At 51.4% G+C, this 15,179-nt stretch overlaps 1 protein-coding gene across 1 annotated transcript in view; it reads left to right on the top strand.

Moving 5' to 3' along the window:
• Positions 1-15,179, top strand: part of CACNA1D (calcium voltage-gated channel subunit alpha1 D) — a 321,680-nt gene that overhangs the window by 214,836 nt on the left and 91,665 nt on the right. The window contains exon 9 of the mRNA XM_082638784.1: positions 833-1,002. Within this exon, the coding sequence (XP_082494910.1) occupies positions 833-1,002 (170 nt within the window). The remainder of the gene's footprint in view (positions 1-832; positions 1,003-15,179) is intronic.

Genomic DNA, 15,179 nt, shown 5'->3' with positions numbered 1-15,179 from the left:
TATACGCAGAGATCCAGGCTTGCAGACGGGAAAGGTAGAGTAAACAATGAACAGTTGGGAACATTTCCATGTCTGCCAGAGCCTTTCCAGGGCAGGTGTTCCCATAAATGGGCAACAAATCATACTACCTTTTCCCCTTCTATAGGGAGGACTTCTGGGGAAAAGATCATGGCAAGAAGCGAGGGTTAAGAAAGATAGCAGTGCTTCATGGGTGCTCCGTTTCCTGTCTGGGAAGGGGGAACGGGGCTGTGAGGTGGGTCTGCTCTGACCCTGTCCACTGCTCTGGCCAGAACTGCAGTGGGTGGGGAGCTGGGGTCTCAGGACTCTTGGTTTGGACAAAGGGACCAATACCCATTAGGAACACTGAGTGTTCCCTCAACGTATGGAAGAAGCCCTCTGTGACCACAGCTTGGCCCTCGTGAATCCTTTCTCTCTCAAGCGTGATGCCAGCTATCTGAGGAGACTCTGGGGAGGTGGGACATCTCTGAGTCCAGGCCCCTGGTGGGGGGTCACGGGCCTGCCGTGACGGGCAGCTCGTGGTGTTTGGGGACTCGGCTTGTTGGGAGCACAGAGCTCCTGAAGGGAGTTCGTTTTCTGAGGGATGGTGCATGTGCATTGGTGTGGTCTCTGCAACTCTGATCCCCCACAGTCTTGCTTGGGAAGGCACTGTCGTGTGTCCTGTCCACGTGTGTGGCCCCTGTTGCTGTGCTCATGTGGCTGTACTCGGTGCCGTGTGTCCTGCTGCAACACTGTTGTGCAGCAGGGTAGACGGCTCTCGGCGTGGGTACCCGGCGACGTCCTGACCTGTGCCTGTTCTCTTTGCCTCCCCCAGAGAATTCTCAAAGGAAAGGGAGAAGGCGAAAGCACGGGGAGACTTCCAGAAGCTGCGGGAGAAGCAGCAGCTGGAAGAGGATCTCAAGGGCTACTTGGATTGGATCACCCAAGCAGAAGATATTGATCCCGAGAACGAAGAAGAAGGAGGAGAGGAAAGCAAACGAAATAGTAGGTGGCGCCCCTCCTGCTCGGGACCAGACAGAGCCTGTGTGCCCTTCAGATGCCTGCCCACGCAGGTGTCTCTCCCTCTCACCCGGTCTGAGACTGAGGCCTCCTCCCAGCCCTCCGGTTCCCTGGCCTGCACATCAGCGAGAGCCGTGCATTTACACCGACTCTGGATTTCTGCCTGGGGTGTGGGCTTTAGATACGTATCTCGTCTTGTGGCTTTATGGTCGGGGGGTGGTCAGCCGGTTGTGCCGTTTGCCCCTCTGGAATGGAGTAAGCCCCTTCTCTGCAGCAGGGGTGCAGTAAGACACCCTTGCACCAGAGGAGACGAAGTTGTGCTTCCTCCAGTTCAGAGCGAGTTGTTGGAAGGGGCCTTGAGAAGCAGGGCACCTTCGTCCCTTCTGCTCCTTGAAGCGGCTGCCACCTGCACCAGCCAGGGGACACCACATGCTTAGCCCATCACCAGCCAGGAAGACAGCAATTCACTGTTTAGGGCGGCGTTAGGAGGCATGTGAGTCAGCGGGGCCGCTCCGGAGCCCACCCAGCCGGTACCCCACACGGGGACACCAGGCATTGCTTGGTCCACCACTGGAATTCATTGTCATTGTCAACCAAAGCATCTCTTTCATCATATGCCTTTCTTGCTCTTCCTCTTCCTGAGGCCATCTGTGCCTCCGGTAAAAGTGGAAATTGAAGTTCGGCAGCGGAGTTGACTAAGGTGTTTGTGATGTGTTTCAAATCTAGACTAGTTGATAGTAAAGACCGAGGGCGCTGGTCCATTGAGAGGCCTGGGGACGCAGGTTAGGCCCCGCCCCGTGGAAGATGGCTGGGTAGGCCCCCGCGGAGTGGAGCCCCTCCAACTTCATGCAGTCAGCCCTTCGTTCAGCAAAGCTGGGTGCGGGATGCCGGGCGGACTCGTGCCGGGGGAGGACGTGGTTTGCTCCTTCTGGGGAGGGCGGGCCCGCACACAGGTGAATGCGGCACGAGGGCACGGAGATGCGGGTCGGGCGAGGGGGCAGGCAGTGTGTCCAGAGGAGGAAGGGATGGCCTAGGGGTCTAGGGCATAGCTGTGGGCTCGTGGGACCTGGGCCTTGAAGGACAAATGGACCTGAGATATGTCAGGAAAAGCAATCTGAGTCGAGGCAGTGGTGTGAGAAGGACGTGGAGGTGGGCAGGCAAAGGCTCGGGGAGGCTGTGATGGGCTCTTCCTTCAGCCAGAGCCCCGAGGGTGTGCAGGTGAGGGTGGGACGAAGCAGGGAGGGTGGCCGAGTGGAAGCAGAGGCTGAGACCCAGGGTGGAGGGGATTCTTGACCAAGACGGCCTTCGCGATTCTCCAAGCCTGGGACTCGGTGAGTCTGTGTTTCCATGGAGAGTATTTCCTGTCATCGGGGATGCGCACTTGACTCAGTCCTGTGTGCTAATGTTGGGGGAGGCCGGTGCATGCAGGCCCCCTGCCTCCCAGGCTGCACGACTGCCTCCTCAAGGAAAGCCTGGGGGTCGCCCCCCGAGGCCGAGGGAACTGGGGAGATCTCTAGACTAGGTTTGTCAACTATGGGATGAGAGTTTCTAAGTGGACGTTCGTGTGAGTTCCACACCCGTGACGTGACCGCTTTGTGATGAGGTGTTAGGAGTGTCCGCATGTCTTCGGCGCAGCGCTGTCTGGGGCGTTCGCACCAGAATCCCATGGCCTTCTCGGCTTCTGCCCCTGCAGCATGGCCAGCACAAGCCCGCAGCTCAGGGCTGCCTGCCCCCCTCTTTCCCTCTTCGTTCCCAAGCTGCGGTGTTGACGCTGCCCCGCAGAGGACCCCCAGCCCCCGGCCCTGCTCTCCTAAGCCCAGCCCGTCACCTGTTCTGTGTAAACGGGCAAAGGTCTCGTCCTTTCTCTGGAGCAGAGCACGTTGCCCTGCCAGCGTGGGTGTGTCCTGTAGGGGCTGAGCAGGGCCCTCTTCTGTGGGTGGATGTCCTTTCGTCTCCTCATTGCTCCCCCTCTAGAAACAGACGGGGGCTACCTTAGCGGAGCCAACATCAGTTGTGCTAGAACTGTTTCTGTGGCCCATGATTTGAGGAGTAGGGATTTTTGCTGGACTTGAGCCATTGTCTCCCAGTCATCCTGAGGGTCCACTCTTGTGTCCTAGCCCATTTCCTGTGTCCTGCCCCTGCCTGTAAGGGAACGTCTAATGGCAAAATCAGTGCCTCTACCTTTGGAGACCTTGCTGTGGTACCTTAGTGTGAGACAGAGTGGAGAAACTGGCATCTTAACCCAGGGCCTGCTGTCCACTGTGGGAGCCCAGAAGGGCTCGGGGGTGCGGGCTGTGGGGGAAGCAGGGAAGGCCCCGCGGAGAGACCGTGTCCCTCTTGCGCTCTGAGGGATGAGCAGCCTTTGGCTGTGGAAGGTTGGCGGCGGGGGAGTGCTTTTCAGGCTGAGGAAATGGCATAAACAAGGTGCAGAGGTGCACATGTTCAAAAGCCTTAAGTGCATTACTTAGTGAAGTAATCAAGGAAAGAAATAAAGCCCCCTTCAAAGTTGCAGAGCCTCAGAATTTACTGTGCAACTGGTGCTCCAGTGCCCAGAAAGCTGCGCCGTGTCTCAGGGACGTCAGCATCATGGCTTCTGCTCTGCGCAGTGATGTACAAGTGAACATGCAGGACCAGCTCGGTGCTTGGTCCAGAATGGCACCTCCTTCCAGTGTCCCCTGGCTTTTCATCGGCTCCTTTGCCAGGTGCTGGGGTGTCCTGTGGAGCGAGGCTTACAGTATTTCCCCAGTTGTCAGAGTCCCAGAGCCTTGACGGATGACGGTTGGAAATGAAGATGTATATCCCAGGCTGTGGGAACCATGTTGAGGTTTAACTGATTTGAGAAGAGACCCCAAGCCTCCTCCCAAGGAGCACATTCCCCGCAGCTCAGACCTTCTGGAGGAGCAGTGCTGCCAGGGTTTCCCTGGGGCCTCCCGTGGCTGCCAACCGTTTCCTCCTTGCCACAGCCAGAAACACAGGGGAGACTGGCTCACCTCGGCCCACGTGGTCCTCCTCACCAGCGAACAGTGGCTGACTTACCACCTGCACACACCAGGCCTGGTCTCTGTCACCTGTTGGCAGGCAGTGAAGCGTGGGCATCACCACTGTCCTCCCCGAGTGTGTGAGACTCACCCCCGACCCCAGCCCTGCCCTGCATTCTCTCTGGAGAACAGGTGGGGTACTCCTTCGGGCTCCTGACTGTGTCCACACTGCCTCAGGATGCTAACTCCATCCACTGTCCTTTTCAGTTGGGTCATGGATGCATTGGGACAGTTTCCTCCCAGACATGGAGGAATTAAGTGACAGTGTGAGAAGAAGCCTCCCTGATGGCTGAGGCTCAGCCTAGACAAAGGGGACTCTTGGGAGCCATTAATAACAGCAGGTGTCATAAGCCCAACAAAGGCAGCGGTGGGGCCAGGAGGCACGTTGATGTCCCTTCTCTGGAGTTGGCTGCAATTGAGTTTGGTGACTTGGAATTTGGACTGGAGTATTAGGCACATCACCCAACATCTCTGAGCCCCAGTTTCCTTGCCTGCAGGAAGGGGCAAAAGCTATTTGCCCACAGAGTTGTCATGAGGGTTAAATGTTCGATAACTGGTGAGAGTCGTCATAGCTGTCACAGTACTTGCTGCTGCTGCTGTTGTCATTAAACTCCAAGAAAACTTGACCTAAACAGAATTCTTTTTGGAGAAGTACGAGATCTCTACGCAACCTCAGGGTGAGGACCCCTTTTCGGATCATCCCTGTACTTTCGTGTTGAAGAACTATAAGGTTCTCAAGTATTGATGGAAAACAAATCTGTCGACTCGGTCACTTTTGAGATATGGTAGCACAGCCTTCTGGCCCTTGAAGTCCATTTCTAGTTTGGTGATGCTTGGTGTCAGAGAACAGATGTCAAATCAGGTGCTTGGAGATGCACTCACATTATCTTTTCTCTCTGATCTACTGTCTGCATCTGCGATACCCAACTCTGGCTGCATTGGGTTGGCCAAAAGGTTTGTTTGTTTTTTTCTGTAAGATGGCTCTGGTAGCACTTAGTTGCCTTCAACTTCATTCAAAACAATTTTGTTAGATTGTATGTGACAGCTGTCATATCAGTGTGCATTTAAAAAAAGACATCAAAATTGGTGAATTTTTGTGTAGCCATTTTAATATTGAAGATGGAAGAGAAAAGCAACATTTTCGGCATATTATGCTTTATTATTTCAAGAAAGGTAAAAATGCAACCGAAATGCAAAAAAAAAGATTTGTGCAGTGTATGGAGAAGGTGCTGTGACCGATCGAATGTGTCAAAAGTGGTTTGTGAAGTTTCACGCTGGAGATTTCCTGCTGGACGATGCTCCACGGTCAGGTAGACCATGAAGTTGAAGTTGGTAGTGATCAAATTGAGACATTAATTGAGAACAATCAACGTTATACCACGCTGGAGATAGCCAACATACTCAAAATATCCAAATCAAACATTGAAAATCATTTGCACCAGCTTGGTATGTTAATTGCTCTGATGTTTGGGTTCCACATAAGCGAAAAAAACCTTCTTGACCGTATTTCCACATGAGATTCTCTACTTAAACGTAATGAAAACGTTCTGTTTTTAAAACAAATTGTGATGGGCGATGAAAAGTGGATACTGTACAATAATGTGGAACAGAAGAGATCGTGGGGCAAGGGAAATGAACCACCACCAACCACACCAAAGGCCGGTCTTCATCCAAAGAAGGTGATGTTGTGTATATGGTGGGATTGGAAGGGAATCCTCTGTTATGAGCTCCTTCTGGAAAACCAAATGGTTAATTCCAACAAGTACTGCTCCGAATTAGACCAACTGAAAGCAGCACTTGATGAAAAGCGTCCAGAATTAATCAACAGGAAACGCATAATCTTCCATCAGGATAATGCAAGACCGCATGTTTCTTTGATGACCAGGCAAAAACTGTTACAGCTTGGCTGGGAAGTTCTGATTCACCCACTGTATTCAGCAGACATTGCACCTTCGGATTTCCGTTCATTTAGGTCTTTACAAAATTCTCTTAATGGTAAAAATTTCAATTCCCTGGAAGACTGTTAAAAGGCACCTGGAACAGTTCTTTGCTCAAAAAGATAAAAAGTTTTGGGAAGATGGAATTATGAAGTTGCCTGAAAAATGGCAGAAGGTAGTGGAACAAAAGGCTGAATACATTGTTCAATAAAGTTCTTGGTGAAAATGAAAAATGTGTCTTTTATTTTTACTTAAAAACCAAAGGCACTTTTTGGCCAACCCAATACGTGACAGTCACCTGGGGAGTGAGGATGCATCCTGGTGCCATGCCCCACCCCACACTGATTGACTGGTCTGTGATGGCACCCACGCATGGCTCCCTGGAGGTTCCAGTGTGACACCAGGGTTGGGGACTCCTGAATGCCAGCACGCTGAATATCACACTTGGAGGAAGACAGAAGGAGAGACATTCCTTCCTTTATGCCTATCTGGTAGCTACGGTGACAGGTACCTCTGGCTTTGTGTGTCCACAGATTATGTACAACGCCATTTTCCTAAATTTCCTGATAGAAAGGTGGTGTTACACAATTAACTGAATGGACAAGATTCCCTTGGAAGTTAGTTCCTCAGCGTTTGGGAAATCTTCAAGGATAATTTATTTAACTTTTTGCTGAGCTTCAAGTTTCTTAAGAAACTCTGCCAAATCTCAAAGTGATTTTTTTAGACGTATGCAGCTGTTTCTGAGTTAACAATGGAGTTTTGCTGGGGCCATTAAAATCTGAAAGCCTAAAATTCTATTTTAAACACTTCTCATTGTCAGCGATTAGTTTTTAAAAAAAAAATAGCATTAAAAATAATGAAATCCTTTTCAAGGAAGCTCATTCTAAAATTCTGGCCAGAAAAGCAAGGCATTTTACTGTGGGAACTATGAATGATCAATAATCCCTGTAAGGGGGAGTATTTGATGCCCAAAGAAAGAGAGGGGAGGATACCTGAAACTCCAACTCTGACCACTGGGGAGAGCCTCTGTCTTCACTTCATCAGATCAGCTGTCCTGGAGGCTGTGAGCGCTGTTCCTGCCCGCCTCGCACTGGGAAGCTGCCCCCTCAGTGTACAAGGTTCTCATAGCTGGCACCTCCCTTCTGCACATGCCACCTTGATGCCTTTTACTGCAGTGTTTGATTTGCGGGGTGGGCAGAAAACCAGAGATGCCATAGCTGTTTGCAAGCACAAAGCATGGGAATTTGTTGGTCCTGTTTAAAAGGTTGTGTCTTCAAATTTTGATTTATAAAACTGCTTTCATCACAGTCAAACCACCTCAGGGCGCAAGTTCAAAATGGAAAACATTCAAGTAAAAGCCGGAAAGCAAACAGCAGCAGTTAGAGCTGCATATGGTAAACATGCATCCAGGACACCTGCCCTCTCTGGAGAGGGCCCAGGGCTGGAGTTACGGGAGACACCCGCTTCCCTGGGTGGTACTGGGAGCCGTCGTCTGCCCGGGGCTGGCCTCACAGGAGCTGGTGAGAGACGGACTTGGGGATGGTTGCCCCACCATGATGAGGAAGGCGGGCACTCCAGCCAGGTTTGTGGAGTCCCGACTCAGGGTGGTGTTTGTTTTTAATATACTTGGATTACATAAGCAATGTTTGCCCACTGTAAGGAATTCATATAATATCAAAGTTTAGAAAATAAGACCATTCTCTCATCCCTCTTCTTAGAGGGAAGCAGGTGTGGCAGTGGGGGCCTGTTCTTTCCGGCCTCATCTGTGCACATGAGAACCTGCATTTGCACAGACAGCACGCTCACTGGTCCCCACCGTTAGGTCGCCCAGCACGGATGGTCCTGTAACTTGCCTCTTTCACTGAAGCGTGTGCCGTAGACGTCTCCCTGTGTTTTTTTAAACAACGTTTTGGCTATCTTCAATAAGTGGCCAGTTTAAACCTGCAGTGGACTGGATTATCTGTAGAGCACATGGAGTCTACAGAAGTTGTCAGAGTTGCAGTTTTACGCTTGTTTGTGTGATTGTCTGGTTGCTGTCTTCCTCTGCCACGAGACTGGGAGCTCCGTGGGGGCAGGAATGGGGTCTGCTTCTATTCTGCACGGGGTGGCTGGCCCCTGGCACAGTCTTTGTCACACGTACAAGCTCACGGTGGTTACTTGTTGAATGAAATAGCACCAGATAATCTCTATCACATGCTTCCTTTGTGCCAGACACTGTTCTAAAGGCAGTGGGTACGTGAGTCTGTTATTCCTCACACAGCTCTGAGGCCAGAACTTGACAGAGGGGGAAGACGAAGCACAAGAGAGTAAGCAGCCTCTCAGGGCCGCATGCCTGCTAAGTGGCAGAGCTGGGATTCCAGCCAAGGTTTTGCCACAGTCTGCATGTTCGCCGCCACTTATTCCCCCAAACGCAGCAGTTGTGTGACCACCGATGCCCTTCGTCCCATGGGAGCGATTACTAGAAAGGGTTTTGCTGGGTCCCAGAGGAGGCCCATTTCAGAAATGTATGTGTTATGCCGAGTGGCACCACTTCCCATTCCCACCAGTCGTGCGTGCAAGTTTCCCCCGTGCCCTTGCCCACCCGCCATTCCTTCCGCTGCCCTTGCACTGCCCAGGGGCGTGTGGCCTCTGCTCCAGAGTGGCCATCGTATCACAGAGCTGGATGGGGCTGGAGACCCTAGAATCATTTTCTTGTGACCCAGTGGCCACAGGGGAGTTGTCATGGTTGACTACGCCTCGCCACTGCTTGTATCACTATATTTCACCCTATTTACAATTCACCTCTTAGAACGACTCTGTGATGTGCAGGTCCAACTGTTATTAACATCTTACAAGTGAAGAAACTAAGGTTGAACACCATCAGGTACCACGTCCACAGTCATTCAGCCAGTAAGTGGCAGGGCTGGGGTTAGACCTGGTCTGTCCAGGTCCAGAGGCCACCACTTGAACCCCTAGTGTCCTGCTTTATATAGTGATGCTGGCTGGACCCACAGAGCCGGTCAGCACCCAAGACTCCTGCTGAAGTGCCCTCTCCCTAACACCTTTCCTACCGGGGAAGCCAGACCTTGGGAACCTTTGTCCAGAGTGGGTTAGTTGGTTGTTCATTTAGGACAGGTTTTTGCAGGCAGGCGTTCTGTATACTAGCTACAGAAGGTGCACGTCCGCTCTCCCCGTCAGATCCTGAACTGTAGGTTCCTCCGTGCACGGAGGGTAGTTCTGGGGTTTGTGTATCAGAGCCTGTGGATGGGGCCGCCTCTGGCATCCTCGGGCCTGCTGGCATTGCTGTTGCTGCTCTCTACTGAAGCATAATGGAATTGCCTGTGTTCCACCCAAGGGGTCACATTGGCCGACTTACTAAAAGAGGATAAGAAGAAAAGGAGGTTTCGCTGCTTTCGCCAACGCAGGGCTAAAGATCACGGTAAAATGCTGAGATTGAACTTTCTCTTTGGGAGACTCTTCTCCCCAGACTTCTGGCGCCTTTTCCTTACACATGGGCATGGTGTGAGGTGCATGTGCTGTGTGCTGTGTTTGTAAGATGCTTATGTTTTCATTTGATTTCTTTGAAACTTGGCCGTGTTGTTTTCCTCTTGTCTTTCCCCCAGATGTGTGTCTTAGCCAACATAGCATTGCAGTTTCCTCTGTTTGAACTGTACCTTTTAAAGAAGCAGCTGAACCAACTCAGAAAATTTATTTAATTCCGCACGAATATTCTTAGACTGGAAGACAGACTTTTTAAACACTTTCCCCCAAATGATGGTTTTTAATCTAAACTGTTTGGAAATTCCAATGATGTTATTTGATTGATTTTTTTCTTTTCCAGGTTACATGTTTCACATGGCCTCTGGGTCTTCCAATCTCTGGCTGGTTTGCCCAGGACCAGGCTAAAGCTAGTAGTGTCAGTTTCGAGAATGAAGTTAAAAGCAGACTTCTAGGATGCTACGATTTGGGGGCCCTTGCTTTTACAAGTGGGAATGGGGAAAGGGCTTATGTAGGAAACAGTTGAGTATCTGTCTGTGCTCTAGACTAATGCTTATCATAGTCCCTCATCAGAAGCCCTGGGGTTGGCATCAGGACCATCCCCATGCAGGGCAGTTATGCAAACAACTGGTGTCCTGCCCTGCCTGCCCGAACCACCCCTGTGGTCCCACGGCAGCACAAGGCTTTGCCTGTGCACACCTGGTTAGTGTCACCGAGGTCGGCCCTGGCCAGTCAACTTTGGAGGAGTCTGTGTGAGAAGATTCAGACTTAGGGACACAAAGCCAGCCGCCAGGAGAGCAGAGGGTTTACGTTGCCCTGTTTGCTGAAGAGTGGTCTCAGCCATTCATGGGAATGCCGAGCGCAGCGGTGATGGGGACTGGACTTGAGCAAGTCCTGGATGGTCCAAATGAAGGTTGTATTAGATTCCTACTCTCTTCAGAAGGCCCGAAAGTGGAAAGGGACACCGAGTATGAGATATGAGCCCTTCGTCACTCTGAGAGCATGTGGTGGCCCCGAGAGGAGGAACTTGCCTGAGATTGGGAGCAGGTCTGGGGGCAGAGACAGAGCTGACTCTCGCAGCTTTAGTGCCTGCAGAGGTTTGTGAAGAAGCTTGGTGCGGCTCTGAAGGCCCCCGCAGGAAAAGTGGGCTTCAGCTAAGCAGCAGGAAATATTGTGATGGCCATGAGAAATACGTTTTCAAAGACTGACGCCTACAAGCTCTGGTGGGTTGTCACGAGCAGATGAGTGGTTCCCATCCTAGGGGAGCAGAGACCCCTCCTTGGGCACATAGGTGCCCACCCTCCTTAGCGGGGGCTTGGGCCTCGTGGCTTTTCAAGGATTCTTGAGGCTTCTGGGTGAGCCTTGAGATCTGCAGGAAGAGGAAGCCGCCTACTGTTTTCAGGAAACTTTGTGCATTTTGTTGGGGTCGGGGGGCCTTTTATTTACTGAGCTGCCTGGGAAGCCTAAAGGAGGCCCCTGACATTACTGGTGGTGCTACTGGGGTTGAGGCCCTTGTCGGGATGCTGTGCTCCCCATGTCACTGGTCATACAGAAATAGTTACTGATCAGGGCGTGATTCTTGCTTTAGACACAGAAACCTTGGTCTGGCCTTGACCCACATTCTCCAACACGAGTCTGGCTTCTTTGCAGCAACAAGACTCCGTTACCCTGTGACGGCTGAGCGTGTCACCACTAGCAAAAGCACAGGCAGATTCCTCCAGGGGATGTCATGGCACTGCTCGTGCTTGTCATGAAAATAAGATAAAAACACAAGATCTTGGCTTTGGAGCCCCTGTCCCCAAGGAAGGCAGCCATGACCCTGCCACTGCTCAGTTGTCTAACCTCACCACCACCCCCGCCTTTGAAAGGAAAGAGTGAGAAGCTTTAGGCTGCTGGGGCGTGGAGGAAAGCGCTGGAAGAGGCCCGTGAGAGTGCAAGAAAGCCTGTCCCGTGGAGAACAGGGGAGCGAGGGTCCTAGAGGCCCAGGACACGTGTGAGCGAGACTGTCCCAAGAGGAGGCTGGCGCGCTCCAGGCTCACTTGGCAAGGGTCCCCGTGGTTCCTGGCCCCGTGGCTGGCAGAGGTCTCTCGGGGTCTGCTCCCTCCTCTGCTGCCCCACTCTCCAGGGCACTCTGCCAGGAGGTGACTTGGACCCAGTTCTCATGGGCCAACTGCTGGCCTCCTGGCCACCCTCCTGAGGGGTGGGCAGCAGCTTCCCAGTACTGCTCGTGTCTTGCTTTCCTTGCCGGGCTGTGGGGGAATGCAAGGGAAACCCCCTTGGTGCTGGGAGTAAAAACAGCCTGTGGGTGTTTCCCCTTTACAGCAGTTCTGTCAGGTTACAGGTAAATTGGTCTTAGAGGTGCAGTTGCCCAACAGCTCATTTATAGATTCGGTAACTAAGCCCTGAGAGGAAAGGGGACTTGTCCCCGTACCACCGATGACAGAGACCAAGCTTCTCTGACATCTGTCCTAGAGGCTTTGGGCTCAGTAGCCTCCATCACTGAAGGAAGTTAGTCTGAGATGTTGCTGTGCCTGTTAGTGGTGAACATAATTTGGGGGCTGCCTATTTGGACCCACACAGAGGCTCATTCAGACCCCTGGGTGCGCGTACCCATGCACGTGTGCGTGCGTGTATTTGTGTGTTGATTTCCCTCTGAATTCACAAGCCAGGCAGATACAGTGGAGAATTAACGTCGTCCTTCAGAGAGAAGGTAGATAGAGGAATGTTTACACGTTGGTGAAGATGGTGTTGTGCTAGCCTGAGAAACAGCGTGTTTCCCTGGTTTATTTTGTGTGGCATTACCCATGATAGCGTCCAGGCCCTACAATTAGATCCTAAAGAGAAATAGTGTGACCCGCTATCCACAGAGAGTGCTCCTAGCGGGGGCCGAGCCCAGGCTGCCTGGGTGGCCCTGGCAACTCTCACTTGCAGTCCAGGGTGTGCTGGGCTCCTGGCTGGCTGGCACCATCCCCTCGCCGACAGCAGCAACTCTGGACCCCTTCTCAGGCACACACACTCGAAGCCTGAGGGTCTGCCCTGGAGCTCTCCCCAGAGATCCCAGTACCTGGAATCAACTACAAAGCATAGGCCCTGAGCTACCCTAGATTTTCCGCAGGCAGATTGCAGGGCAAGTCAGCATCCTGTCACAGGCAACAGGCTTGTTCTAGTGCCTGGTTTCAGCTGGAGTCATTGAAAAGTGTTTTCAAATTCATATTTTAAAAATGAAAACTTCCTCAACAAAGCTCTAAATTTTCCTGAAACGTGTAAAGGAAAAGGACTAATAACCTCTCTGCATGCAGATGGCCCCGGCTTCTTCTGCAGGAGGGTCTGGTGCCTGTAGGTCTGAGGGGGTCTCTCTGTTGCAGCCCTAATTAGGCCTAGCCACTCGTCAGCAGTGAATGCTGAATCCCTGCTCAAGGGGTCAGAGAGGTCACCCTGAATGGGGCAGTTCTGATGCTGCGGCAGCTGGTTAGGGAGAAGGGCACATGTTCTGATAATTCGTCCTTGGGTTTACTTACTTGGGCTTTTATAATTCTTTCTGTTTGCATTTTTATGAAGTCCCAGTAGTCCCCATCCCACCTGGATTTTTGAACTCCCCACATTTGCTGGGCTGATCTCCTGGAAGTGGTCTGGCTAATTAGGACCAGACACCAAGGCTGGTGGGTAACAGGCTTGCTTGGTTTTTGGAACTTTTTGATTTATGGAGTTTTAAGTATATACCCATACACATACCAACATGTACCAATACTGAAACATACACCAGTATATTTAAGGATGTACCAAAGCCACACGGGTGGTGTTGCACAGTGGCAGGGACTCAGGAGAGCTTTCTCCTCACACGTCTGAGCTGCGTGTCCCAAGGCAAGTGGGTCAGTTCTCTCATCTGTGAAATCACAGCGTTTGTTCATGTCATCTCAGAAGCCCCTTCCAGTTCTAACAGTCTGTGATTCTCCTGTCTTGATTTTTTTAAATGTAGATGGGATCCTACTGGGGCTAAGTGAAGTGAAATCCATATCAATTTATGAACATTAAAAAAATGAATGCCTGGTGCAAGTGAAGGGTGAAATGTTTTAATGTACAAACAAGCTCCTTGGTTATGCCCACTGGGCCCTGTGTCTTCTATACGTCTGGAAAAGGAAACACTCCTTTGGCTGCAGGGAGAGGCTGGAGTGGATGGGAAGGGTGCCAGGGCCCCGGCCAGAGCCTGGCTCCTCGGCTTGTGGGGAGGGACTGGATCCAGATCCATTTCCAGGACCAGATGAGGTCACGACGTTCTAGCATGGTCACTGCTCCTTTCCCCCACCTGGCCCTACTTCTCCTCCTCCTGAGCCCTATGGACGTGATTCTGGAACAGATTTATTTATTAGGGACCTATGGCTCTGTAGGTGTCAAACAGTGATGCCAGAAAAGTTGCTTTCCATACAACAGGCTAAATTAGAAATAACTCAGTTTAAGACAGAAAAGATACAAACCAGGGGTGTTGGCCGAGGCTGGTTCAGAAGTGCAGAAGGCTGTTCAAAAGAGGATCCTCTGTGCAGTAGTAGAAGTGGGCAGGGCGAAGTGACACTGGATTTGGACCATCTAGGGAGTGTCGCCTTGCTTCCAGGGAGCTCCAGGAAAGCTTTTCTGAGATGATGGATTCATCACTTATGGGCCTCACTGATGGCCTGACACTGCAGACCCACTCTGTATCTCACCTCTTACAGTTCTGCCAACAGCCCTATGAGGTTAAGTACTCTCCAGTTTACGGATGAGAAAATGAAGCCTTGGAGATGTTCGGTCACAAGTGTGGGGTTAAACTTAGACCTGGCCAACCTGACAGCCTGCCTTAACCACTGTCCCATCCCACCTGAAGGATGGAGCCCACTTGGCGAGCAGGAGGATTCTCTCCACCAGTGCAGCCTCAGTTTCTGCTTGGGGAGTTCAGTCTTATTTCTTATCTCCCCACCCCCACCCTTAGTCCAGGGAGCAGCTTGTACATTTCATTCACTAGTAGTTGGCATAGAGCCAGAAATGCAAAATGATGTCCGTCCCCCCCCCCGCCCCCCTTCCCATAGGCAGGGTGGTGTAATTTATCTGTTTGGATCAGATCATTTGAGAAACAAGCTTTAGGAATGAAATGCAGCAACTCTGTTGATGTCATCATGGGACATGGCCCCAGAGAGTAAAAAGCCACAAAGCTTTAGCCCGTTCAGAAGAAGTTTGCCCTTTCAGAAATAGTGACTGAAGTTACAGTATGATTAATAGTGGTTAATATTAGAACCATTGAAGTGGTAAACTGTTAGAGGTGGAAGTGACCCTCAGGAGTCTAGCGATAGTGTCCCCACTTTACAGGCAGGACACTGAAGCCTGAAGAGAGGTGGGACTGCCCAGGGCAGAGCCAGGACTGAACTGAGGCCAAGGGCCCTCACCCACCCACCCCACCCCCGCCCCATGCTGCTCTCAACTTCTGTCCTCTTAGTGGTGGCACAAAGCACCAAGAAAAACATTCCACATAGACGACTCATGCTCATATTTGTAAGGGCCTCCCACCATGATTTTCTTTTTGCTGTTCCTGAAGATAAGGGTGACCCTATAGGAGGAACCTCTAACAATGAACTTGGCTGACTCACGATTTTTCAGTCTTTCTGCTGAAGTCAGAGCATGGAACAGTCATGGAGAAGTGAATTGCATGAGCAGCCTCCAGTGTCTGTGTGTTTCTATCTCTTGA

Source organism: Mesoplodon mirus (genome assembly GCF_964341445.2).
Source record: "Mesoplodon mirus genome assembly, chromosome: 12".
Classification (NCBI taxonomy): Eukaryota; Metazoa; Chordata; class Mammalia; order Artiodactyla; family Ziphiidae; genus Mesoplodon; species Mesoplodon mirus.
The sequence above is the reverse complement of the archived record's forward strand: the minus strand, read 5'-3'. Positions and strand labels throughout refer to the sequence as shown.